General features: G+C 53.6%; 2 protein-coding genes across 3 annotated transcripts in view; one reads left to right on the top strand and one right to left on the bottom strand.

Moving 5' to 3' along the window:
* Positions 1 to 11,270, top strand: part of DNAJA3 (DnaJ heat shock protein family (Hsp40) member A3) — a 40,254-nt gene extending 28,984 nt beyond the window's left edge. The window contains exons 6-12 of one of the 2 annotated variants that reach the window (XM_002722260.5): positions 168 to 315; positions 1,158 to 1,222; positions 4,392 to 4,520; positions 5,273 to 5,388; positions 6,026 to 6,123; positions 9,482 to 9,595; positions 10,109 to 11,270. In XM_002722260.5, the coding sequence (XP_002722306.2) occupies positions 168 to 315; positions 1,158 to 1,222; positions 4,392 to 4,520; positions 5,273 to 5,388; positions 6,026 to 6,123; positions 9,482 to 9,582 (657 nt within the window). In that variant the 3' untranslated portion in view covers positions 9,583 to 9,595; positions 10,109 to 11,270. The remainder of the gene's footprint in view (positions 1 to 167; positions 316 to 1,157; positions 1,223 to 4,391; positions 4,521 to 5,272; positions 5,389 to 6,025; positions 6,124 to 9,481; positions 9,596 to 10,108) is intronic. The other variant, XM_002722261.5, reaches the window with a different exon arrangement.
* A 5,427-nt stretch (positions 11,271 to 16,697) lies between these two features.
* On the bottom strand, positions 16,698 to 22,698 carry NMRAL1 (NmrA like redox sensor 1). Its single transcript, XM_008249601.4, has 6 exons — positions 22,383 to 22,698; positions 22,093 to 22,168; positions 19,118 to 19,356; positions 18,641 to 18,890; positions 17,456 to 17,646; positions 16,698 to 16,983 (listed from the first exon to the last, which is right to left on the bottom strand). The coding sequence occupies exons 2-6, from the start codon at positions 22,130 to 22,132 to the stop codon at positions 16,804 to 16,806; spliced, it is 900 nt and encodes a 299-aa protein (XP_008247823.2). The 5' UTR covers positions 22,133 to 22,168; positions 22,383 to 22,698; the 3' UTR covers positions 16,698 to 16,803.
* Positions 22,699 to 25,590: the final 2,892 nt, after the last annotated feature.

Here is a 25,590-nt window from a genome sequence, read left to right as displayed (position 1 = left end):
TTTTAGTCTTGTATAGTAAACCTGGTGACCTGGAGTTCAGAAGTCGGTGTGTTCTAGAAGGTCAGATCAACTGTGTTCTCGTGCAACAGCCTTTAATGAAACATGGTCCTGGAGCCATAGCCGTGGTTTCCCTGCATACTTACCATGTTTCTCCTCCTTTTCGTCAGGAAACCATCAACACGGGTCCTTTTGTGATGCGCTCCACGTGTCGGAGATGCAGTGGCCGTGGCTCTATCATCACGACTCCCTGTGTGGTCTGCAGGGGAGCGGGACAAGCCAAGCAGAAGAAGCGAGTGGTGATCCCGGTGCCTGCAGGTGGGCTCCCTGGCAGGGGCTTGGACGGAGCTGAGGCTGCTGCCTATGTGATGTGGTTGTTGACAAACTCTGGTTGAGATCCTGGAGCTCTGGGCTGGGGCAGGGACTAGAATCTCCTTGAGTCTCTGTTGGGAAGAAGAGCCCTGATAGGCTCGCCCTGACCTGCTGGTGCGGGAGCAGCTCCCACCCCACAGTTTCCCCTCCCCCAGCCCCTCAGTCTTTACTCAGTGAGACAGCCTTGTCCCCACCACCTCTGGGGCTCCCTGTGACTGCTGTCCCTGACCTGCCCTCATTCCAGGGCAGGGGTCTTCCCATAGGTAGCATGACCTGTCAGCCACTGTTGAAGACCCTCCAGGGATGCTGAAACTCCTGCCTGATTCTCTAGCGAACTCTTTGATTAGACTCCCCATTGTTGCCCACCGTACATCCTTCCTGGCTGTAGTTCCGTGAAGAGGCCACGCTCATTCCCAGCAGCCTCTTCTTGTGCCCACCTTCCACCTCTGTTCATCCAGGATGTGGCTGTTTGGACTCAATCTTGATTTTATGTTGCTGTTTAACGCCTGTCTCCCTACTGAACTAGACTCCCTTAAGTATACACAGACCAGGCACAAGACACTCACTCAGTAAACTTGACTGAAAGTCTTGGGGGTGCTCGTGTTCAGGTTCAGTTATCCCATGCTGCGCTGTTGGGAGGTTACCTTGGTTCCATCTTGGGTAGTTCATTGTTCTTCATGAACAAGCAGTAGGACTGAGCGAGGAATCCTGTGGGTGGTGAGTGGATCCCTGGTGCAAAGTGCTATAGAACACCTCCTATAATTGTTCTCTTCTGAATGTTCTTCTAGGAGTTGAGGATGGCCAGACTGTGAGGATGCCTGTGGGAAAAAGAGAAATTTTCGTCACGTTCAGGGTAGGTGTTCTGTCCACACAGCTCCTGTTGGGCCCTTGCTCTCGCGGGGCAGGTGCAGCTGAGCCTGCCTGTTGGTGTGAGTGAGGTTGGAGTGCGTGGAGCTCTTCTTGCTGGCTTCACCTCTGCAGGGAAGAGTAGCCACCTTGACATGGCTTTTAGCCTTCATTTCATCAAAGTTTTGTCCCTGGTATGGGAAAAATATCAGAAGACAAACCATGGATTTCTGAGGTAATGGGGACATAAAGTAATACCTTCTATCTATAGTCACGTACCTGGATATATACCTGAGAAAGACCCACCTGTGTCTAGTAGGCTGTAGTGTAAGGGCATGCATGATGGCCCCGTTGGTTAGAGCGGGATACTGACAGCTGCCTGCTGTGCTTATCAAGAGAATGACTCAGAAAACTGCTGTAGTCACATAGAAGTGCAGAGCAATCAGAAGGAAAGAACTAGAACCACAAGTGTGAACCCAGTGTCTTGGTTAGAGATGCCAAGGGAAGGACGTCCAGGAGGCCCTGGAGCAGAGGAACCCTACCCTCCACGTAGAGTTTAGAGCATGTGGCGTGATGTTACATGGAAGTACGTAGTAACATGCTTGTAGCCATGATGAATCCCAAGTTCAAGATCATGACCAACTGAGGAGAGTAGTGGGGTTTCAGCTGCATTTGTAATACTTTCTTACCTGAGCTGGGTGTTAGGTGCACTGTTTACTTAGCTTTTCTGTATTCATGAGATCTTTCGCAATTTAAAACAAAGGCAATGGGGCTGGCACTGTGGCATATCAGGTAAAGCCACCGCCTGCTGGCATCCCATATGGGCACCCATTCAATTCCCAGCTGCTCCACTTCTGATCCAGCTCTCTGCCATGGCCTGGGAAAGCAGTGGAAGACGGCCCAAGTGCTTGGGCCCCTGCGCCGGTGTGGGAAGACCCAGAGGAAGCTCCTGGCTTTGGATCAGCCCAGCTCCATCCATTGTAGCCTTTTGAGGAGTGAACCAGCAGATGGAAGACCTCTCTCTCTTTCTGCCTCTCTAATAAATAAATCTTTAAAAAACAAACCAAACAAAAACAATGTGAAAGGTGAATCTTTTTTTTTTTAAAGATTTATTTATTTATTTGAAAGTCAGAGTTACACAGAGAGAGAAGGAGAGGCAGAGAGAGAGAGGTCTTCTGTCTGCTGGTTCACTCCCCAATTGGCCACAGTGGGTGGAGTTGCACCGATTGGAAGCCGGGAGCTTCTTCCGGGTCTCCCACATGGGTACAGGGACCCAAGGATTTGGGCCATCTTCTGCTGTTTTCCCAGGCCATAGAAGAGAGCTGGATCGGGAGTGGAGCAGCCAGGACTTGAACCGCCACCCTTATGGGATGCTGGCACTGCAGGCAGTGGCTTTGCCCGCTATGCCACAGTGCTGGCCCCAAAAGGTGAATCTTTTGAACTGAAGAATCAAAGATGAAGGCAGGGTGGGCATTTAGCCTAGTGATGAAGATATTCACGTCCCACATCAGCACACCTGTGTTTGATGCCCTGCTCTGGCTCCTGACTCCAGCTTTCTGCTGGTGCAGACCCTGGAAGGCCAGTGGTGGCTCCAGTAGTTGGGTCCTGCACCCATGTGGGAGACCTGGTCTGCCTTCCTAGCTTTCGTTGCTCAGCCCTAGCAGTTGCAGGCCTTTGGGGAATGAATCAGCAGGTGGGAGCTTCTCTAATAATTAAAAAAAAATTTTCTTTTGACAGGTAGAGTTGTAGACAGTGAGAGACAGAGAGAAAGAGAAAGGTCTTCCCTCCATTGGTTTGCTCCCCAAATGGCCACCACGACTGGCGCTGCGCTGATCCGAAGTTAGGAGCCAAGTGCCTCTTCCTGGTCTCCCACACAGGTGCAGGAGCCCAAGCACTTGGGCCATCCTCCACTGCCTTCCCGGGCCACAGCAGAGAGCTGGACTGGAAGAGGAGCAACCAGGACTATAACCCGGTGCCCATATGGGATGGCGGCGCCACAGGCAGAGGATTAACCAAGTGAGCCATGGCGCCAGCCTCGTAATTTAAAAATTTTTAAATAGAATGTAAAAAAACTAGAAGCAGTCTACAATAAAAGTTCAGTAGAGAATTCAAGTTCTTTTCTCATTAAAAAAAAATATTTTTTTTAATTTTTTTTTTAATTTCAGGACTGGCATCGTGGCACAGAACGTTGGGCCACACAGCCTGCCATGCCAGTATCCCATACAGGCAGCAATTCATGTCCTGGCTGCTCCATTTTCAATCCAGCTCTCTGCTAATGTGTCTGGGAAGACAGCAAAAGATGGCTGAAATATTTTAGCTCCTACCACTCACACTCACACTGGAGACCCAGATAAACTTCCTGGTTTCAGCATGGCCCAGCCCCAGCCATCACAGCCATTAGGGAAATGAGCCAGCAGATGTAAGATCTCTCTCTGTCTCTGTGTGTGTGTGTGTTTCTTGCCCTCTCTAAGTAAGCCCTTTTAAATAAATAAATCTTTACAAAGAAAATTTTTAATTTCATTTGAAAGGCAAAGATATAGAGAAACCTAGAGAGATCGTCCATCTGCTGGTTTTATTCCAGTAGAATATCAGGGCTGGGTGAGCTTTGAAATCCATATGAGTCTCCCGCATGGGTGGCAGGGACCCAAATGCTTGAACCACCTTCTGCTGCCTCCCAGGATGCACACTGACAGGAAGGTGGATCAGCAGCGCAGTAGCTGGGATCCAGGGTACCCCTGTGTGGGATGTGGGCATCCCAGCCGTCAGCTTAAGCTACTGCATGAGATGTCGTCCGCTGTTCCCCTTTAATAGAGATGATAAGCGAGAAGAAGGAATCATTGAGGACAGGAAGTGTCGTTAAGACACAAAAGAAGGTGTCTGTAAAGTCTGATTGATTCCAGTGCTGGCAGTCTGTTGTCCCTTCACAGTGACACACGATATGAGACTGGGCGTCTGGGCACTGCTGCTGCAGCAGATGAGTGACTAGAACGTGTCCCTCTGCCTTTGGTGTGGTTTGCTCTTAAGGATCTGCGCTTCTTTCCCTCAGTGCCAAACTTTCAGTTTAGTTGTTGCAAACAGCTTGTCAGGCTCTGGCCCTGACCAGGTGAGGCCCACAGTTGCTCATTCACAGACGGGACTTCTCTGTGGGTCACGCTCTCTCTGGTGTTGGGCCTTAGGTGCAGAAGAGCCCCGTGTTCCGGAGGGACGGTGCGGACATCCACTCGGATCTCTTCATTTCTGTAGCTCAGGCCATTCTGGGGGGAACAGCCAGAGCTCAAGGCCTGTACGAGACAATCAACGTGACGGTAAGGGGGCACGGGGACACCTTGGCTACCCTTGTGTCTGCAGTAGGAGATGGCTGATAAGTGGCCACCTGTGTGCCGGGGGTTTCTGAGGGGAGACTAGGTGGAGGGTACCAGGAGTTTGAAGCTGTTCCTGGAGTGTGAACTCCAGGCCTTAACTGTGTTGTTGCCATGGTGGCAGTTTGTGGCTGGTGGCCCCTCTGCAGATTCCTGATGCTGAGATGTGTTGCCTCTGTTGGCTCTCCACTTTTCCCACTCAGTGGTGGCCACTAGGGTGCCCCTGGGGCCATGGCATGTCCCGCCCACCACTTGTAATTTCAGCTGTGGCTGCGCTGAGCAGCTCCCTGCGCTGCGCTGTGCCCCTCACCCCCACTTCCTTGTCCTGCCTCTGTTGAAATTCGCCTCAGCCTTTCCCAGCCCCTGGGCAAGTGCTCTCATTTCCACTGGGGCTCTTCTGCTTCTCCAGCGTCCAGGGAAATCAAGCCTTTTGAGGACTAACGGTGGCCCCACCTATGCACCCTGGGTCTGCTCTTCCTGCTCCTGGGTCCCGTACTTTGCTCCCTTGCTCCTGCTTCCTGGCTTGCCTCCCTAAAACTCTCGCCTCCAAGACCTAGTCGTAGGTTCTACGGTTGGGGACCCCAGCTTAGTTCCATGTGGAAGTCCTTTTCAGGGAGTTCTTTCAGGGTTGTCTTTGTGCAGTGAGATGTGTTCACTGTACAGGTGGTGACCAGGGAAAACAAACTTTGTCCTTACAGATCCCCCCTGGGATTCAGACAGACCAGAAGATTCGGCTGAGCGGGAAAGGCATCCCCAGGATTAACAGCTATGGCTACGGAGATCACTACATTCATGTCAAGATCAGAGTTCCAAAGTAAGTGCCACCTAGGCCACGACCACACATGCCAGCCCGCACATATGCTCACCTGCCAAGCAGGTGCCAGCCAAACCTTCCCTCTGCCAGGCCCCTGCCAACCCACCCTGATGGGCCCCCGGCACCTCTGCTCTGTGAGCTCTGCGGCTTCCACCTGTCACTTCTTCTCTGAATTGAGTATGTGCAGCCCATGTTCTCCCATAATAGGAAGGTTGACCTTATAAGTTGTGGGAGAGTGAAGTGAGGAACTCCTGAGAAATGCTTGTCTGTGACTGCTCTTACTGACTATTCCTATGTTCTTCCTCTTCTCGGGAGGTTTGTGGGCATCCAAGCAGGGCTTGAAGGCTTCTGCTGGTGGGCCTCGGTTCCAGCATTTGTCCTCTTTATTAGATAAATGAGGTCGGTTCTCACCTGCCTCACACACTGCTGAAAGCTCCCCCCACCACCCACTATACTTAGCACAGCTACAGTGGTGGTCCTTCAGAAGACTTGGGGTAATTTAAGAGATACTCCAGATGCTTCAGCGGCCCCAGTGTGTACCCCCGCCTGGGGTGGGGTCCTGCATTTCCCACATGCTGTGAGGGACTGGCTGCAGGCAAGGAGGGTGCTCTCACCACTCACTTTGCTCTGCCCACAGGAGGCTAACGAGCCGGCAACAGAGCCTGATCCTGAGCTATGCTGAGGACGAGACCGACGTGGAGGGGACAGTGAACGGCGTCACCCACACAAGCACTGGTGAGGGGTCTTGAGATACCAGGGGGTGTGGGGGTCTCTGAGTCCCTCAGATGTAACACTTTCTGGCAGCATGTTAGGGTCTGTACTCAGGGGTCTTTGTGAAACCTCCCAAAAAGTGCTGTTGGAAGAGGGGTGCCCTGGGCAGATGTGAAGCCCCAGCCCCTGGTAAGCGCGTCCCTCCTCTGTGTGTCTGCTGGGGAGGAGGCCTCGTGAGGCTGCTCTGCAGTTCTCGGAGCTGGCGCCTGCCTGAGATCTCGCCCTGGTGCTGCCACTTGCCTTGTGACCAGGCAGGGCTGACTCTGAATGCATCTGGCAGCGAGCAGATGCTCAGATGTCACGCTCTCGGGGTAGAGTGGTTGAGTGTTAGTGATTTGATGCCAGAATTAGCACCAAGCGGAGGCTTTGGGACCCTGCTCAGGGCAAGACGGGCTATGCATGGGGTCCTTGGCTCAGGCTTTGGACTTTGCTGTGCACTGCATTATTTTGTCTGATTCCTGGGTGGAGTTCTCAGAACTCAAGTGGCCTTAGATTACTGTGATAATTCACAGCCGGTGTCCAAGAGAAGTGAAGATCTGTGATGCCAGGAACTCCATCTGGGTCTCCAGTGTGGGTGGCAGGGACCCAAGTGCTCGGAGCATTTTTTGCTGCTTTCACAGGCACCTTAGCGGAAAGCTGGGTCTGGACTGGAGCAGCTGGGACTGAACCAGCACCTGTATGAGATGCTGGCAAGGCAGGCAGTGGCCTAATTCATACAACGCAGGGCCCTGTCTTTTTCTTTTTCTTTTTTTTTTTCTTTTTTTTTTTTTTTTTTTTTTTTGACAGGCAGAGTGGACAGTGAGAGAGAGAGACAGAGAGAGAAAGGTCTTCCTTTGCCGTTGGTTCACCCTCCAATGGCCGCCGCTGCAGCCGGCGCACCGCGCTGATCCTGGCAGGAGCCAGGAGCCAGGTGCTTTTCCTGGTCTCCCATGGGGTGCAGGGCCCAAGCACCTGGGCCATCCTCCACTGCACTCCCTGGCCATAGCAGAGAGCTGGCCTGGAAGAGGGGCAACCGGGACAGAATCCGGCGCCCCAACCGGGACTAGAACCCGGTGTGCCGGCGCCGCAAGGTGGAGGATTAGCCTATTGAGCCACGGCGCCGGCCCTTTCTTTTTAATGTTTGTTTATTCAAGTGGCAGAGACAGAGAAAAGGAAAGTTCCCATCTTCTGGTTCACTCCCCAAATGCCCAGAATGGCTGGGGCCAATGACCAGGAGTTGGAAATGCAATCTAGGTCTCTTTGTGGGTGACAGGGACACAGTTACTGTAACCATCACCTGCTCTGTCCCAGGAAGCTAGAGTCAGGAGCAGAGCCAGCAATTGAACTCAGTTATACCAATGTTGAAGACGGGTTATTGTCAATATCTTAACCACTAGGCTGAAATGCCCACCCTGTTGGATTTTTTTTTCTAAGATTTATTCATTTTTATTTGAAAGGCCAGTTTCAAGAGAGTGGGAGGGAGACTTTGTATCTGCTGGTTCACTTCCCAAATGGCCGCATTCGCCAGGGCTGGGCCAGACTGAAGCCGGAGCCTGGAACTCTGCCTGGCCTCCACATGGGTCCCAAGCATTTGCATTGTCCTGTGTTGCCTTGCCAAGTGCATTAGCAGGGAACTGGACTGCAAGCGAGCAGCTAGGACATGAACCTGTGCTCATTTAGGTTTCTGGCATTGCCTGGGACGGCTTAACTCATAGTGCAAAAACACGCGGGCACCCAGCAAACATTTTGTTGCTCATTTGACTAGTAGGTAAAAGTGTGGGTGCTGGTGTTGGATGCATCAAGTTTCGCCATTTCTGGCTCTTAGGCCTTGGGTGAATTATTACCCCACCTGTGTAAGCCTTAGCTTCCTCGTGTGCACTGGAGCAGCAATAGTGTCACCTCCTGGGGCTCCCATGTGATTAAATCGGGCCACGTGGAGAAGGCTTTGGTATCGCCCCTGCGCACATCAGAAGCTCCATCTGCAATAATGCCTAAAGTGTGGCAGACTTTCCACACACACCGGGGGCTGTCATTGGCTGGCCAAGGATGGAAAAGAATGCAACACACTTGCCTTCCCATGTCTTTGCGGCCAGGAGTGATAAGAAATCCTTGGCTTGTGAGTTTGCTGTGTTAAGAGAATCCTTTTGTTATCTAAGCCTTTATGTAAACAAAGGGGATTTGAAGGGCTGAGAAGGGGGACACCCGGCCTGGGGGTCTGCAGCACGTGCTATAGGGTCTGGATCATCCTGGAGCTCAGATGTTGCCCCAGTGGCTTTGTCGGTCCTCAGATCTTGTTGAGGACATTGCTCGGTCACCATTCCTTTTCTGAGGACACCTGAGCTCTGGGTGCATCTCAGGCAGAGTGGTGGTTGTAGTCCCGCAGTGTGTGCTGTATCCAGAGGACCCCGTACCACCCCTGCTCGGGGATCTGTTTCCCTGGGCCTGGGGCCCATCTCTCACAGAGTCCCTGTCTGGCTCCAGCTGAGATCTTGGGGACTGGGCTCTTTGTACTCTTTCACGCAGTGTAGGAGTGAGGCACACGTCTGCAAGCATGTTAGAAACGTGCTGTACAGTTCCAGACGTTGAATGCAGTGCGAGTCTCTCACAGTGGAATTGCCCTTGACACTTCACGGTTGCTCAGTCTTGGCGCGAGCACGTCTGTGCAGCAGAGCTCTGCTCGGTCGTCTCAGCCGGAGCCTTAAAGCAGCAGCAGGACAGCTTCCTTTTGTCGTTGTGGGTGGGGCGCCCGGGTAGGGAGACTTGCTCAGAGAAGTGCATGCTCCCTGCTGCCATGGTGGGGGGTCTTCGTGGCAGTGGGTCTTGTGAGATGCACACAGGTGCAGTGTGGAATCTGATCCATGGGCCCCTCCTGGTTTGCATTATTTATTTTGGAACCGGCTGCATGGTAGATGAGAGTTTAAGCCTTGGAGTCAGTTCTGCCTGCCACCTGCTGCTCTGCGACTTTGGGTAAACAGCCTACACTCTGGGTGCCTCCATTTCCCCCAGTCTGTGAAATTTACCTGTAAGGTTATCCAAAGGACTGGATGAGCTGTATGTAGACGGTGCCGCCTGGCGTCTGGTATCCAGGCACAGTTTTGTTCTGTTGTTTTCGCTGGGCCAGCTGGTCACTGTCTCTCCACCATGAGGTACCCTGAGGCTCTCTGAGTGGCCTGTTTGCTTCTGACAGTTGAGCAGCCCTTGCCACCTCAGGAGTGGCCCACTCTCTTCTTGGGTGTCTGCTCTTACTCCGTGACTGCCAGGGCCAGGCATGGGCAGATGGGGCCTGGGGTGTCAGCGTGAAGGTGTGCCCTTGACCACAGTCCTCTCTGCTGTTTGTGCCCAGGTGGCAGTACCACGGATAGCTCCGCAGGAAGCAAGGCTAGGCCCGAGGCTGGGGAGGACGAGGGATTCCTTTCCAAACTTAAGAAAATGTTTACCTCCTGATATCCCAGCTGAGGTAGGAAAACCTGTGAGGTTTTTTCCCCTTGTTTGCCTCTATGAGCTAATCCCTGTTTTCTCTCACTGTACATCATGCCTTTGCCACCGCCCCAGCCCCCTCCCCCCAGGATTGCAGAGGTGTCACTGTAAGGCGGGACAGTCAGCTGCAGTACAGGGCGAGCCAGGCTGCTGCGGCCAGCCTTTTTGCTGTGACTGCTTCTTGGAGACATTGTGTTTTGGGGGTCGCTTCACAGCCCTCCTTAAGCCTGTTCTCAGGGCTCTGGGTCCCACTGTGGCGGGGCCGGCTGCTCCGTGGTCGCAGAGCCAGGCCTAGACCTGGATCTCTGTCCCCTGTGTGCTGTGCAGCTGCGGCCGTGGGAGAAGGGCCTGCATACCTGGTGTCTCATGACCTCTCTGCTGGTGCTGACCTGGTGGTGGGGGCTCCACCACGTTGCAGGGGTTAACAGGTGCTCTCCTGCGGGGAGTGTTGTGGGATGCCCAGGGAATGTAACCATTTGTCTCCTTGGCTCAGGAAAACGGTCTACCGGAAACTAGGCCAGAAACCAGCAACCCCTCCCTGTGGCCAGGGCGCCTTGGAGACAGGAAGATTCCGGAAGAGCAGCACTGAGCCTCTCCTGCAGAGCCCTCTTGACTGCCTGGCAACCGCAAGATCATGTGGCAACCATTTCTCCTCAGAAGGTCATGGTGGACGGCCCTTGGGCAGTGAGATACAACACCAAGGGCTGTAGAGGGCTCATGTCCACAGGTGGGTGACTCAGCGTCCCTGGCTAAGACAGGGTAAGACACTTAGACACTTCTTGCAGCACTAATCTCTGATTTGGAATCCAGTGTGGTGGAGGTCACGGCCAGAACTAAAGGCCCTGCTTACAGCCTAACAATGAAGCCTTAAGCTGCACCCGATTGTGAAGCAGCTGGTTCCCCTCTCAGCAAACCTGTGGGAGGTTTTGGAGTGAGTGCTTCCTGACAGGCTGTCCTCACCAGGAGCCTGGGGCCCACACGCACGTCAGCACCTTCCTCCCACTACGGGCTCTGCTGGGTAAAGGTTGCTGCGGTTCCGAAAGGTACAGAGCAGCTGGAAAGTCGGTGTTTGGGGTCTGGGGAGGCTCTGACGAAGGCCAGAGTGTTCCTGGAGGCTCCCTTCCTGACCACGCGTGTGGCGGTCCTTGGGTAGTCCTTCTCCCACCCACCCCTGGACAGCCACTGGTCCCCACCTGTTGAGTTCTGTTGTCCTGAACAGGTGTGGTGACTCCTGCCCTTCTGAGCCACCACCGCTGTGGCTCTGCCAGACAGACTTCAAGCACGGTGGGAAGTCGGTTCTCCCCACTATCACTGTTGACATCTGTTTTCCAAAGTGTGTTTAAATTATTCAGTGCTAAGAATCACTGTCTTTGCCTGTGTGAATGTTCAGAAAGGAGCGCAGCACCTAAGCAGTTGACGTTGAGCTGGAGCGCAGACCTGTCCCCAGCCCCTGCCGGAGCGCGTTGCGGTTTCTGTTTCAGTGTCAGTGAGCTGTTGTAAGGCAGGTGGATGAAGAACACTTCCGGTAGTTTCCTTTCTGCTTTCCTTTATGATTTACAAAAATAAAACATCTACTAGTGTCTGATTTAAGAATGTAAAATGATTCTGTATCCATGTAAATAAGATTATCTACTGCAAAAAGATATTTAAAACCTGAACTGTGGTCATTTCTTCTTTGAAAGTGTATTACTCTTTTCTGTTGGAACACGTCACTTGAGGTTGACTGACTTCACACAGAACAGAGGTGATTCATTTGACAGTTCCGCAGGCTCGGGGGAAAGGTGCCGACACCATCAGCTCTGGTCTGGACCTCCTAGCAGGTGGCATCACAGTGGGAGCAGCGTGTGCGGGGCAAGACAGGAAGCCAGCGTGAGAGGAGGGCCGGGCTTGCTCTTTCATAACCAGGCTCCCACAAGAACTGCCTTAATCCCCTCTGAGCGCAGGGCTGCCGGTGACTCTCTCACTAGGCCCCATCATGCCCAGCACCGCCTCCCTTTCAGCAGAGGAATCCTTTAACAAGCCTGAAACAAACCGTGATGGCTCTGCAGCGGGGTGACTGGAGATCGGCTGGCTTCGTCTGTATGGTCACTCCCCCAGAGGACATACCCGCTGCTGGGTCTGGGCCGCTGAGAAGTGCTGACCTACTGCCGCATTCCCAGAGCAGGGTGCTTGCCCTGAGACGGTATTCTGGTATGAGTGAATGTCCTAGGATTTAGTGTGATTTCTCCTCCACCCCTGGGAGCTGTGCTGTGAGGGATGTGTAGTGCAGCCTCCCTAGGGCCAACACGTCACTTTCTCCCTAACTGGATTTTCCCCTTCGTTATTTGTAGAGTCTGCATCTTTTAAATTTTTGCTTCTTATAGTTAAATGTGGGCTCCCAGCAAAGCCCCAGTACCTGACACAGCAGAAGGGGCCACAACACATTCCCACACTCAGTCTGGATCTCTGGGTGAGGTGTGAGAACCTTTGCTGGTTGGGTGGAGACTGGGGAGAGAGCTAATGGACACGAAAGGCTCAGCAGATACTTCCATCGTTTGTTTCCATGAAACACTTGTTAGCTGCCTGCTCTGAGCACGCAGTGAGGGCCAGGTGCTGGGGACGCCCTGTGGGAGCTGGACAGTGTGTTGGAAAGCTTGGGTCATCTCGATCACATTCTTTCCTCTGAAAGCAGAATCTCACGGGAATCTTGGGAAGAGGAAGGTGGGGTTTCCTCCAGGAGGCACTGCTGCTGCTGTGAGGAAGCCTCCCCCACATAGGAGATGACCGTGTACACCTGCAGAATAAAGTGCACCTTCAGCTGGGCTCTGGCCAACGTGTTTTGTTACCAGACTTTTTGCAGCTTCTGAGTGGGTACTGGGGTATAAGGTGAAGCAGTGAAGAATACAAAAAGGGGGAGGCCTCTGTGCCTCCTGGCTGTTCCTCTGATCCCGCTTCCTGCTAGCACACCGGGGAGGCAGGGGATGGTGGGTCATTATTTGAGCCTTGCCAGCTATGTAGGAGACCCAGATGGGATTCTTGGTTCTAGGCTTCAGCCTTACCCAACTCTGGCCATTGTGGACATTTGGGGAGTGAACTGGCAGGTGAAAGACCTCTGTCTCTCCCCCTTTCTGTCACCTTGCCTTTTTTGAATATCTGTATCTATAGATACAGATACGTAGATACATACATACACAGATTCCCAACAGACAGAATGGATCCAGAGTCACACGGCAGAGGCATGGCCTGCAGCCTCTGTGCCCAGGAAGTAGTAAAGGGATAAGAACCATGGCTCCTCCATCATCAGGACAGTTAGCTTCACCTCTAGCCAAGGGACATCTCAGGAAGTCAGGCCTATCAAGATTTATTTATTTGAAAGGCAGAGGTACAGAGAGATGGACAGACAGCTTCCACCCACTGGTTCACTCCCCAAATGGCTACAATGACCAGAGCTAGGCCAGACTGAAGCTAGGAGCCAGGAGCTTCCTCTGAGTCTCCCACATGGGTGCAGGGGCCCATGTACTTGGGCCACCTTCTGCTGCTTTTCCAGGCGCATTAGCAGGGAGCTAGATGGGACATGGAGCAGCCAGGACTGGAACTGGCACCCGTATGGGATGCTGGTGTTGCAGGTAGCAGCTTAACTTGCTGTGCCACAGCACTGGCCTCGTGGTGTTTTTCAAGTTTGTTTTTGTTTTTGTCTTGTTTTGCTTTAATTCTTGAGAGAGCTTCCGTTTGCTGGTTCACTCACCAGATGTCCTTGACGACTAGGACGGGGCAGGCCAAAGCCAGGAATAGAGAACTCAGTCCAGGTCTTCCACGTGGCTGGTGAGGACCCAACTATTTGAGCCATCACCTGCTACCACCCAGGGTGCACATTAGCAGGAATCAGGAGTGGAGCCAGGGCTTGAATGTAGGCACTCTGATAGGAGATGTGGGTGGGTCTTCCATCCACTGCTTCACTCCCTAAATAGCCACAACAGCCAAGGCTTGGCCAGGTTGAGCTAGGACCCTGCCACTCCATCTAGGCCTCCCACATCCCACATCGGTGGCAGGGGTCCAGGCACGTGAGGCATCTTCAATGCTTTCCCAGGCACGTTAGCAGAGAAGTATAGGGGAAGCAGCACTCACAAATGATGCCTTTATCACAGGCTGTGGTTTAACCTGCTGTGCCACAACACTGGGCAGTCTGTTTAATAGCTTTATTGAGATACCACTCACATCGCTTACAATTCACCTATTGAAAGTATGTGATCTGAAGGTTTTTGGCTCACATCACCACTGTCTATTCTCAGTGTTCTTATCATTCCCAAACAAAGCCTCATGCTCATTAGCAGCATCACTAGTCTACTTTCCGTTGCTGTACTTGCCTGTCCTGGACATTTCCCCTAAGTGGAATCTTAACGGTTTGCAGCCTCTTTGTCTGACTGCTTTGAGCCTAGTATTTCCGAGGTTCATCCTTACTGTTAACAGGTATCATGGTGCTGTCCCTTTGTGTGGCTGAGTGATACTGTTAGATGCCTAGACCAAGTTGGAAGTGCACATACTCCGTGTGTTGATGGACAGTCAGGTATTTCCACTTGGTGCTGTTAGTAACGCTGCTATGAACGCTGGCTCACTTGAAGTCTCGGCAGCAGCTTACACAAGGGATGTGGAGGAGTCAAGTTCATCAACAGGGAGAGTAAAACTATGGCTGCCAGGGGACTGTGTGGGGGCGACAGGGGTGTTGCTCAGGGTTTCGGTTCGGGGCGATGGCAGTGTTCTGGAGGTGGGTGTGGTGATGGTTGCAGAACACTGTGTGCTTAATGCCAGATGGGGCTGGCTCCATGGCGCAGTGGGTTGATCCTCCGTGTGCAGCACAGGCATCCTAAGTGGGCGCCGGCTCTAGTCTCAGTTGCTCCTCTTCCAGTCCAGCTCTCTGCTGTGGCCCAGGAGTGCAGTGGAGGATGGCCCAAGCGCTTGGGCCCTGCACCCCATGGGAGACCAGGAGGAAGCACCTGGCTCCTGGCTTCAGATTGGCGTAGCTCTGGCCACTGCGGCCATTTGGGGGGGGTGAACCAACGGAAGGAAGACCTTTCTCTTGGTCTCTCTCTCTCACTGTAACTCTACCTGTCAAATAAATAAATTAAAGATCTTAAATGAATAAGATGGTAAATTCCATATTAGGTTCATTTTACCACAGTTGTTAAATTAACTATTGGCAGCTGACGTATTTCGGGGACTGACCCAGGACACCTGGCCCGCCGCACTGGGACCTGTGAGGGAAACCCCTGATGAGTAGGGCCTATGGCAACAGCCTTGGTCCCAGCACCCCTGCCTGGTACAGCCAGAGGCGGTCAGCTCAGACAGTGGAGTTGGGAGGGGCCTGTCCCTTGTCATGGCCAGGAGACAATGAGAGGGAAGCAGGTGGTCACAAAGGCCCGTTTTAGGTTGGATGACAGGGACAAAGCTTGTGTGTGGAATCCACAGCATATGGAGGGCTGGAGGGGACTGTTTTCTAGACTCCCCCCGGGGCAGGGCCCACCCAGGACAAAGGGGAAGATGGGAAAGGGAGAAGGGCTGGGGTTTTCCCTGCTGGCTGCTGTGCTCACAGGTCTGAATGAATTGTTTTTCTTTTCTTTTGAAAGTCAGGAGAGCGATCTTCCATCCGCTAGTTCACTCCCCAAGTGGCCACACGACCAGGGCTGGGCCAGGCTGAAGCCAGGAGTCAGGAGCCTCTTTCAGGTCGCTCGTGTGAATGCAGAAGCCCGAGGACTTGGGCCATCTTCCGCTGCCCCCCCCCCTTTTTTTTTGACAGAGAGAAAGGTCTTCCTTCCGTTGGTTCACCCCCAAAATGGCCACTATGGCCGGCGCGCTGCACAGATCCGAAGCCAGGAGCCAGGTGCTTATCCTGATCTCCCATGCGGGTGCAGGGCCCAAGGACTTGGGCCTTCCTCCACTGCACTCCCTGGCCACAGCAGAGAGCTGGCCTGGAAGAGGGGCAACCAGGACAGAATCCGGTGCCCCGACCGGGACTAGAACCCAGAGTACCAGCGCTGCAGGCAGAGGATTAGCCTAGTGAGCCGCGGCGCCGGCCCGCTGCTTTTTTTTTTTTTTTTTTTTTTTTAATTTTATTTATTTCAGAGATAGAGTTGCAGACAATGAGAGGGAGAGACAGAGAAAGGTCTTCCCTCCACTGGTTCACCACCCCCAAATGCCCTCAACAGCCCAAGCTGCACCTGTCTGAAGCCAGGAGACAGGTGCTTCTTCCTGGTCTCCCATGTACATGCAGGGGCCCAAGCACCCAGGCCATAGCAGAGAGCTGGATTGGAAGAGGAGAAGCCAGGACTACAACAGGCACCCGTATGGGATGCTGGTGCTGCAGACGGAGGATTAACCTGTGCCACCACCACCACCCCCTTTAATTTATTTATTTATTTGAAAGGCAGAGTTACAGAGAGGCAGAGGCACAAAGAGAGAGGTCTTCCATCTGCTGGTTCACTCCCCACATGCCTGCAATGGCTGGAGCTGAGCCAGTCTGGAGCCAGGAGCTTCCTGTGGGTCTCCCATGTGGGTGCAGGGGCCCGAGGACTCGAACCGTCTTCTGCTGCTTTCCCAGGCCACAGCAAAGAGCTGGATTGGAAGTGGAACAGCTGGGACTTGAACCAGCGCCCATATGGGATGCCGGCCCTGTGGCCTTACTCCCTATGCCACAGCACCTGCCCCCTCCACTGCCTTTGCCAGTGCATTAGCATGGAGCTCGATCAAAAGTGGAGCAGCCGGCATAGGAACCGGTGCCCGTATGTGGGATGCCCGCACTGCAGACAGGTTTACCCACTGCACCACAGCTCCTGCCCCTGCTCCTGCATGATTAAGTGTAACGAGAACTGTTCCATTTCACACCTGTTTGGCTAAAGCTAACACACTTTTAAGTCACTTGTTTACAGTTAACACATGATACCCTCAGCCCCTGAGCCACCTCCATGGCCCCTTTATCACAGGGGAGGGAGACTGCCCCCCATACCAACCACTGGATGCCTCTCACTGGGATTTCCGTGGAGCTGGGAGTCCCAGCAGCTGCTATCCCAACCGCATCTCCGAAACAAAGTGCTTTTCATTAGGCGGCCATCTGTAAGAACAATGGCTTTATTTAAAAATATATTTTCTTTGTAACACAAGAAAGGACGAATGGTGCCTGCGTGCCTCCCTCCCGAGCTTGGGGTTCAGCTGGGTAGGTCATAGCTGGGCGAAGTCCCCTTTGTGCTGCTCCAGCCACTGGTCTAGCGTCTGGGCCTTGGGGTTCAGTCTCAGGGTCAGCTCTATGTCGCGGTCAGGTTTCAGGGCATAGAAACGGAACATGTTGGCCAGGTCCTGGGCTCCAGGGAACCCAAGCTTCTCGTAGTCCTCAGGAGTGGTCTGGAAGAAGATAGCCTGTGTCACTCATGGGGAAAGCTGGAGCAGGGAGCGGGGGGAGATGTTTGGGTCTTCAAAGCCCCCATGTCACCGACTAAGGTCCTCCCTATGAGGTCATTTGAAAACTTTTCTGCTAACAACTTAAGTTCAGAAACCAGTGTTCATCTAGGCTACCTTGTGTTGTCGGTTTCTTTTTTTTTTTTTTTTTTTTTTTTTTTTTTAAATTTGTGGATGGCTTACTGAAAAGGCAGCTACACAGATCTTCCATCTGTGTCTTCCTGGGAGTCTTCCTACTTGGTCAAAATACCTAAGACAAATTTCACACTGGCCGTGCTTTGCTTCCAGGAGTAGCAACACATAAATGTGAACAATGACAGTGAAATGAGATCCACCTCAGGGGGGAGGGACAGCCCTAACCCCCCCTTCCCTGCAACCCAGAAGCCCTCTGGGGGTTCCCTGGGCAGGAGGAGCCCACCTTGGCATCCCGCACCACCTTGCCGGTGTGCTTCGTGAGCAGGCCCGCGAACTCCTCTGCCGTGTGCCTGCAGGTACTGAGCCCGATGTTCCGGCCCACGTACTCTTCTGGGTTTTTCAGCAGGCTGAGCACTACAGGACCCAGGTCGCTCACAGCCATGCCATCCATGGGCACGTTCCCCATAGGCAGGCCTGCGGCGACACAGAGAACTGACATGAGCCGAGCCTCGGGGGTGGGGGCTGGTTCTCCCACCCGTGAGTCGATGGAACCTGCTTGCGTCAGCACTGGAGCATGCCTGGGACAGAGCCTGGGTCACTACGCTCCTAGGAACGGGAACAGGAACCCAGACCTGTCCATCCCACTCAACGGCTGAGATGAGGGGCGAAGGGAAGGGGATGTGACAGTTGCCACCAGGAGTGAGGCTGGTGCTCAGGGAGCCCACTGGTCCCACTTTTCTGAGAGGCGGAAGCCTGTAGGTGGACACTGCCAACACCAGGTGTTACCAGGAATCTGAATGACCCACTCCAGGACAGCTCCATGACAGGTGCGAGATAAACACCGCTGAATGAATGGAGACACGTGACCCTGGAGGCAACGCTTGGGTCTGCTGTCCTCTTCACCCAAGGAAAGGGCTAATACAGCTGCCGTTCAGGCCACCCCGGGGGCCTACGGGGATGGAGCCCAGTGCAGAGACCAGACAGGCCTCCCTGAAAACAGCTCTGTGGACTGAAGGGTGGAGCCAGTGGACCACCACTAGTGCCCATCTGCTCGCCAGGCAGACGGCTGCCTTGGCCATGGCCACTCCCGTGCCCTCATGAGAGGAGGAGTCCAGCAGGCAGCAAGTGCCCCTCCCCTGCCCCCAGCCTCCTCGGCGGTCTGCCGTCGTCCATGGACCCACTGCAGGATGTACTTCAGGTGAGGCCCCTCTCAAGCTGCATCCAGCGCTCAGCTATGGGTCTGAGTTTCCCTGCCTCTCTTTCCTGTCTGTAGAAGTAACAGTTACTGTGCTCCTCTCTGGACAGCTTTCCAGTGGACAAGGCCCTGCCTCACCTCCCCATCGTCCCTGCAAGTATCAGGTATGCCCATTTCACAGAATAGGAAACTGAGGACAAGCCCACTTTCTGCTACACTTACAACTACAAGGTGACAGCTCTGCCTCATGGTGTGGGAGGAAAGGGCACTTACTCAACAAGTAGCTCTTTCCATCCGGGGCTTTCTGGGGCAGAAAGTAGGAGAGGAAGTTCTCAAAATAGCAGGGTAGCCGCACGCTGGTCATGGGAACGCCGATGTCCCGGAAATACTCCTCGACCTCCCCTTTGCCGTCAAAGTGGCCAGCTGCCAGCCTCCCTGCCGTCAGCTTTCTGATGTTCTCCAGGCCGCTGTACACCACGTAGTGCAGGCCCAGGCGCTTGGCCAGATCGGCCAGCAGCTTTCCCTGGTGGACAGGAAGAGATCGCAAGGCTAAGAGGCAGGGACTGGGGTCCCAGAGCTGCTGCAGTTCCTGAAGGTAAGAGCCACACCCACCCATCAGGGGGCGCTTGCATCCGCTGGTTCACTCCCCACATGGCTCAGCCAGGCCTGAGCCAGGAGCTTCCTCCCGGTCTCCCGCGTGGGTGGCAGGGCCCAGAAGCTCCCTCGGAGCTGTGCCCCCCATGCCCTCACCTGCTTGACCTCCTGCTCCTGGCTGCAGTTCTCCCAGTAGTTGGTGACGATGAAGGCGGCACGAGCCCCGGCCAGGGCCCGCGCCATGCTCGCCTCGTCATTCTGGTCCCCCTGCACTACTTCCGCACCTCGCAGCCTCAGCTCCTTCGCGGCCTTCTGCTCAGGGTCCCGGGTCACCACTCGAACCCTGAACGTCCCATCTTCCAGGAGCGTGCGGGCCACTGAGCCCCCCTGGGCACCTGTGAAAACTCAGGGGTCACACCTGCCTGACAGTCCCACTGAGGGTGAACCCTGAGTGATGGGTTCCACTGTGGCAAGACACTTTCTCATGCATGATCTGAATCAAACCATTGTCCTTTGAAGATTTCTTTTTAAACGATTTATTTATTTGAAAGGAAAAATGATAAAGATCTTCCTTATGTTGGTTCACTCCCATCTGGGGCTCCCACGTGGGTGGCAGAGATTCAAGTACTTGGGCCATGACCTGCTGCCTGCGAGACACATTAGCAAAAAGCCTCCCTGTCCGTCACTATGCTTTTCAAAAAAAAAGTTTTTTAAAGGGGGTGGTGGTGCTAGCATGGCAATAATAAGAAACACAACGATTAAGTGTAGTGGAGGAAATGTTTGGTACAGCCCTTTTGAAAAACATCTGGCATTTCTTCAAAATGCTAAACCACAGTTACCACATATCAAACAATCAAAGTAACTCCACTCTCAGAGACTCAAGAAAACTGGGGTGGGCACATAGTGCAGTGTTTAAAACACCTTTTGGGATGCCAGCATCTCATACTGAAGTGCCTGGGTTTCAGTCCTGGTTCCACTACATTTTTTTTTTTTTTTTTTTTTTTCCCAAAATGGATTTGAGAAGCAGAGTTAAAGACCGAGGTCTTCCATCCACTAGTTCACTCCCCAAATGGCCACAATGGCCACAGCTGGGCTGATCCAAAGCCAGGAGCCAGGAGCTTCTTCCAGGGTCTCCCACCTGGGTACAGGAGCCCAAGGACTCGGGCCATCTTTCACTGCTTTCTCAGGCTATTAGCAGGGAGCTGGATGGGAAGTGGAGCAGCTGGGACTAGAACTAGTGTCTATATTAGATGCCGGCGCCACAGGTGGAGGCTTAACCACAGACCCCGGCTCCACTTACTATTCTGCTAATGTGTAGGAAGGTCCAAGGTCCTGGCTTGGCCTGGCCCAATGGAAGCTGTTGCAGGCGTTTCGTTAGTAAACCAGTGGATGGAAGATCTCTGCCTTTCAAGTAAATACAAACAAAAACTACGTCCACACAAAAACTTGCACACGATTGTTCACAGCGCCATTATTCAGGAAAGCCAAGAACTGGAGGCCGGCGCCGCGGCTCACTAGGCTAATCCTCCGCCTGCGGCGCGGGCACACCGGGTTCTAGTCCCGGTTGGGGCGCCAGATTCTGTCCCGGTTGCCCCTCTTCCAGGCCAGCTCTCTGCTGTGGCCAGGGAGTGCAGTGGAGGATGGCCCAGGTGCTTGGGCCCTGCACCCCATGGGAGACCAGGAAAAGCACCTGGCTCCTGGCTCCTGCCATCGGATCAGCGCGGTGCGCCAGCGCGCAGTGCGCCGTCTGCGGCGGCCATTGGAGGGTGAACCAACGGCAAAGGAAGACCTTTCTCTCTATCTCTCTCTCTCACTGTCCACTCTGCCTGTCAAAAAATTAAAAAAAAAAAAAAAAAAAAAAAGAACTGGACACGAGTGAAGTATTCCTTCGTCTCCTGATCCATGACTAGCACGGGGCCTTTCCATGCAATGGGATGTTCCCCAAGCGTTCGTTCAGAAGAGATGCTGACCCACACCACAACATGGATGAACCCTGAAGGCACGCCAAATGAAGATGCCACACACAAAAGGCCACATACTGTGGATTAACGTGAAATGTCCGGAAGAGGCAAAGCCAGTTACCAAAGTGCACCAGTGCTTCCCCAGGGGGAAGAAAGGGGGTTTTCTTGGCAGGAGCTGGGGGCAGGTAATATTGTAAGTCAATTGTGGTGGTGGTTGCACAACTGTGAATATACAAGAACGTATTCGTGTATTCGTGGGGCCAGCGCTGTGGCACAGCGGGAAAAGCCACTACCTGCAATGCCAGCATCCCATACGGGCACCGGTTCGAGCCTCAGCTGCTCCACTTCTGACCCAGCTCCCTGCTAATGCGCCTGGGAAAGCAGCAGAGATGGCCCAAGTGCTTGGGGCCCTGCACCCACGTGAGAGACCCAAAAGAACCTCCTGGCTTTAGATCAACACAACTCCACCCACTGCAGCCATCTGGGGAGTGAACCAGCGGATGGAAGATCTGTCTCTCTCTCCAATTCTGCCTCTCAAATAAATAAATCTTAAAAAAAAGAAAAAAAGAAAGAAAAGAAAAGAAAGTATTCCTATAGGGTGGATATACCGGTGAATGTGAGTGGCTCACTCCGGATGAATCGTGCAGTGTGTGAATTACATCTCAATAAAGGTGTCATATAAACTATAAGTTAGGCAAACTAATATGCAACTTTTAAATACATGAATGACATAACGTCTGGCAGAATACTCCAGAAACGGTGCAGTGCTATAAGGGGTGGAAGCGGAGTTGGAAAGGAGACCTAGATGGGGTATCAAGTCCAACACTCCCAAGGAGTTAAGTCACTTTTTTTGACTGATTTGTTTGAAGGGCAGAATGAAAGGCATCGTCCATCCGCTGGTTCTCTCAGACGGTGGCAGGCCGGGGCTGGAAGCCAGGAATTCATGCAGGTCGCCCACGTGCGTGCAGGGGCCCAGGGGCTTGGGCCACCCCACGCTGCTTTCGCAGGAGCATCGGCAGAGAGCCGGGTCGGAAGTGGAGCGGCTGTCAGAAGCGGTGGCTTCCCCTGCTGCACCGCGACACCAGCCCCCAGCTGATGTCCGAGGCGCCGAGGAGGAGGGGGCGCCCGGGTCTGCTGGCCTGGTCCTCCCGGGGGGCTTCTTCCACTTACCCGTTGCTCCAAAAACCACCACAAGTCTTCTGTCCGTCATGAGGGCTGGGGCTGCAGCACGACGGTCCGGAGAGGTCTAGGGGAGGAGAGGCGCGGGGTAGAGGACCTGGCCGGGGGTCCCAGCCCAGCGCGACTCGCTGCGCGCGCACCCAACAGGGGCCCACGGCGGGGGGCGGGGCGGGGCGGCCGCGCGACTTGGGCGGCCCACCCGAGCCTTTCGGGCCTGGACCTCGCCTCCCTGATCCTACATCCTGTTCTCCCTCCCCCACGGAGCGCCAGCCCGGACCCACCTCGGGATCGAGCCCCACAGCCGCCTGGACCTCGCGGCGGCCTCGGTGGGAGACGCTGGGACCCTGGACCCAGCCCGCGGCAGAATCCACTGCGGAGAGGGGAGTACGATCCCACGCGGGCCGCCGGCTCCTGCCCGAAGGTCCAGCCCGACCTAGCAAGCCACCTCCCTCCTCGGCCGCACAGTGGCAAAGACCCCGGGCTGCGGGACGTGGGAGCCCCCGCGGCCCGCCCCTGACTCTGCGCGCCGCAGCCCTGCGCGCCCCCCTCCCGCGCTGGCTCGGATGGTTCGTCCCGGCTCCCGCCCCGCCCCGAGCGCCTGCAAATCGGCCTTGACCCAGAAAGGCCGAGGGGGCCGCGGGACGAGCTAGCCACGCCCCCTCTTCCCTGGGGTGTCGCCTGGGGCGGGTGGGGGCCACCTCAGCCCCTGTCTGTTGGCGTCCTTGTGTGCCTGCCTCACTTTTAAGATTTTATTCTATTTTTATTTGAAAGGCAGCGTTGCAGAGAGAGAGAAAGGTCTTTCATCCTCTCGTTACTGCCCAGATGGCCACAGTGGCCAGGGCTGGGCCAGGCCGAAGCCAGACGCCGCGAGCTCCATCCTGGTCTCCCACGCAGGTGCAGGGGCCCAAGCCCTTGAGCCATCATCCGCTGCTTTCCCAGGCCACAGCAGGGAGCTGGATCAGCAGCGGAGCAGCCGGCGGCAGCCCCGGTCACCTGACTCACTTTGCATAAAATATTTGAAAGGCAGTGTCACTGCTAGGACGAGTTGGCATTCTTCTTAACAGAAAAATGAGATTTCTTTTTGTTCAACTGAAACTCAAAAATGATCCTGTCATTCCTCCTCTGAAAAGCGATTGCGGGGGGGGCCTTTTCTTGTTTCACTGTCCACCCCCCTGTCTCCCTTGGGGAGCTTTTCCCGGGTGTGCGGGGTTTTCTAGGGTGCTCGGCAGCTTTTCCAAGGCCCGCGGGTTTAGCACCAAGCGCGGTGCCTGGAAGGGAGGAGGTGGGAGGTTTTTGCTGATTGCCTGTCTGAGGGTCACCGACACACCACAGTTACAGAGAATCCAGTCAGCTCTTGCTGTCTTCCTGACCTTGAAATCTAGGGGTAGGTACAACCTGCAAGGTATGTGTGTATCTTATTGAGGTGAAATATCTATCTTCAATTATTATAAAATGTCTGTTTGGTATTTTCAAGGATACTTACAAATGAAGTATCATTTGTGTATTACTCTGCGTGAGTCTCTCCTCCACGGCCCTGTGGGTGAGTTATGTTATGCCTGGGCTGCAGCTGTGCGGATTAACTGGGTACTTTGATCCTGCAATTTAAGAGGGAGAAGGAGACAGACTGAGGGAGCTACCATCCACTGGTTCACTTCCCAAATGCCTGGGAGAAGCAAGAAGACCAGATCTCCCATGAGGATAGCAGGGACCCCAGTACTTGAGCCATTACCTGCTGCCTCCTAGTGTTGGCCTCAAGGAGCCTGAGCCGGGCTCGAACCCAGGCTCTCAGACATGGGAAACGGGTCCCAACATTCGGCTTAACTGTTAGGCCAGATGCCTGCCCAGCTCCCACTATGATAGGGCTGACTCCTGCTCCTCTCGATTCTATTACAGGAACAGGTGGTTAGCCTTAGCAGTAAGACACCTGCGTCTGACATCCACGTACGTGGTCCAGCTCCCACTCCAGCTGCCTGCCAACGCAGACACTCGGACACAGTGCTGTCAGCTCAGCTTCTGGCTCCAGGGGTCCTCTGCAGGTCATAGTCCTCCTGTTTGCCCTTTGCTCAGCTGGTCAGTTTGAATCTAGTTGAAACCGGTGTAGGCCAGCTTAGGAGTGAAGCCTATTTAGTAACCTGACTTTTCTGACTTTTCCAGCTGGAATCTATTAAAAAAAAAAAAAAAACCACGGTGGAGTGGACTTTCGAGTTTTGGAAATTTCGATACTTGATTAAGAGGACAACAACCCGATTTCAATGCTGCATAACCATCAACTCCTCCCGGAAGCCATTGTGGGGCCTTTGAACTGAGCTAACCAGTCCCGTTCACGCCCGTCTCTGTCCCACTGGCAAAGTCGTTTCTACCATCCTAGACCCAGGGCTTCCTGAGAGCGACCCCTTATCTCGTTTGACTCTGTCTCGCTCTTGGCACAGTGTCCAGCACATAGTTGTGATATGGGGGAATCAGGCAGGAAGTTAGATAGGAACATGTGAGCCGGAATTTCTGCCAGCGCTGCGTCTTTTTTTTTTTTTTTCCTTAAGATTTATTTATTTATTTGGAAGGCAGAGTTACAGAGAGAGAGAGAGAGAGAGAGAGATATGTTCCACCTGCCATTCACTCATCAAATGGCTAAAACCAGGAGCCAGGAGCTTCTTCTGGGTCTCCCTTGTGGGTGCGGGGGCTTAAGGACCTGGTCCGCCCTCCGCTGCTTTCCCAGGTGCGTTAGCAGGGAGCTTGATCAGAATTGGAGTAGCTGAAATAGCCAGGATTCATATAGGACGCTCGTATATGAGCCAGTGCTCATTTAGGATGCCTGTGCTGCAGGCCATGTTTTTAACCCACCGAGCTACAGCACCAACCCCCAGATCCTGCATTTTAATGCTATCTCCTTACCTGTTCATTTAATATGCCCACTTTCCCATGATGCACCTGTCTCATCTGGGAACAGAAAGGAGGAGATGCCATGATGACCATTTGGAAGTTTAAACTGGATGTGAAGGTGCTATGGAAAATCCCAGAAAGTCTCATGTACACTAAACTCCACCCAGGCTCCGCCCCATCTCATAGAAGAGACTGATAATATGGGAGGGCCTACTTTTGTTCTTGACCTTGGCTGGAGATTGTTGGCTCTCTTTCCGCCTTGTCTTCCTAGGCAACTCGGACCCACTAACAACAGGAATCCGTGTGTAGGGTAGCCCACACTCAAGCGTGAATGTATGTTTGCTCTCTCTTTTTTGAATGAACCTGTACAGTGTTACACCTCTGCTTTGAGTTCTTATTTCTGTTGGAATAAGAACCAGGAATGAAGATGAAAATACATGAGCCCATAACAGTTGGAACTCAAAAAATAGCTATGGTATGGAACAAGGCTGCACATGATTCTCATGAAAGATGAGATTTTTCTTCCGTTGTATGGGGCTGAACCACAAAATCCAGTCTCTGCTTTAAGGAAGTAAATTCAAGTGTGTCCAAACTGTGTAACTTACAGGGCCC

Source organism: Oryctolagus cuniculus, chromosome 19 (genome assembly GCF_964237555.1).
Source record: "Oryctolagus cuniculus chromosome 19, mOryCun1.1, whole genome shotgun sequence".
In the NCBI taxonomy this organism is placed as follows: Eukaryota; Metazoa; Chordata; class Mammalia; order Lagomorpha; family Leporidae; genus Oryctolagus; species Oryctolagus cuniculus.
The sequence above is the reverse complement of the archived record's forward strand: the minus strand, read 5'-3'. Positions and strand labels throughout refer to the sequence as shown.

Coding starts and splice junctions, on each gene's coding strand:
- NMRAL1 (XM_008249601.4), bottom strand. CDS start 22,132: ATGACGGACAGAAGACTTGTGGTGGTTTTTGGAGCAACGG. Junction 17,647..18,640: donor TGGAAAGAGCTACTTGTTGA/GTAAGTGCCCTT, acceptor GTGTCGCCGCAG/GCCTGCCTATGGGGAACGTG. Junction 16,984..17,455: donor AGGTGGTGCGGGATGCCAAG/GTGGGCTCCTCC, acceptor ATCTTCTTCCAG/ACCACTCCTGAGGACTACGA.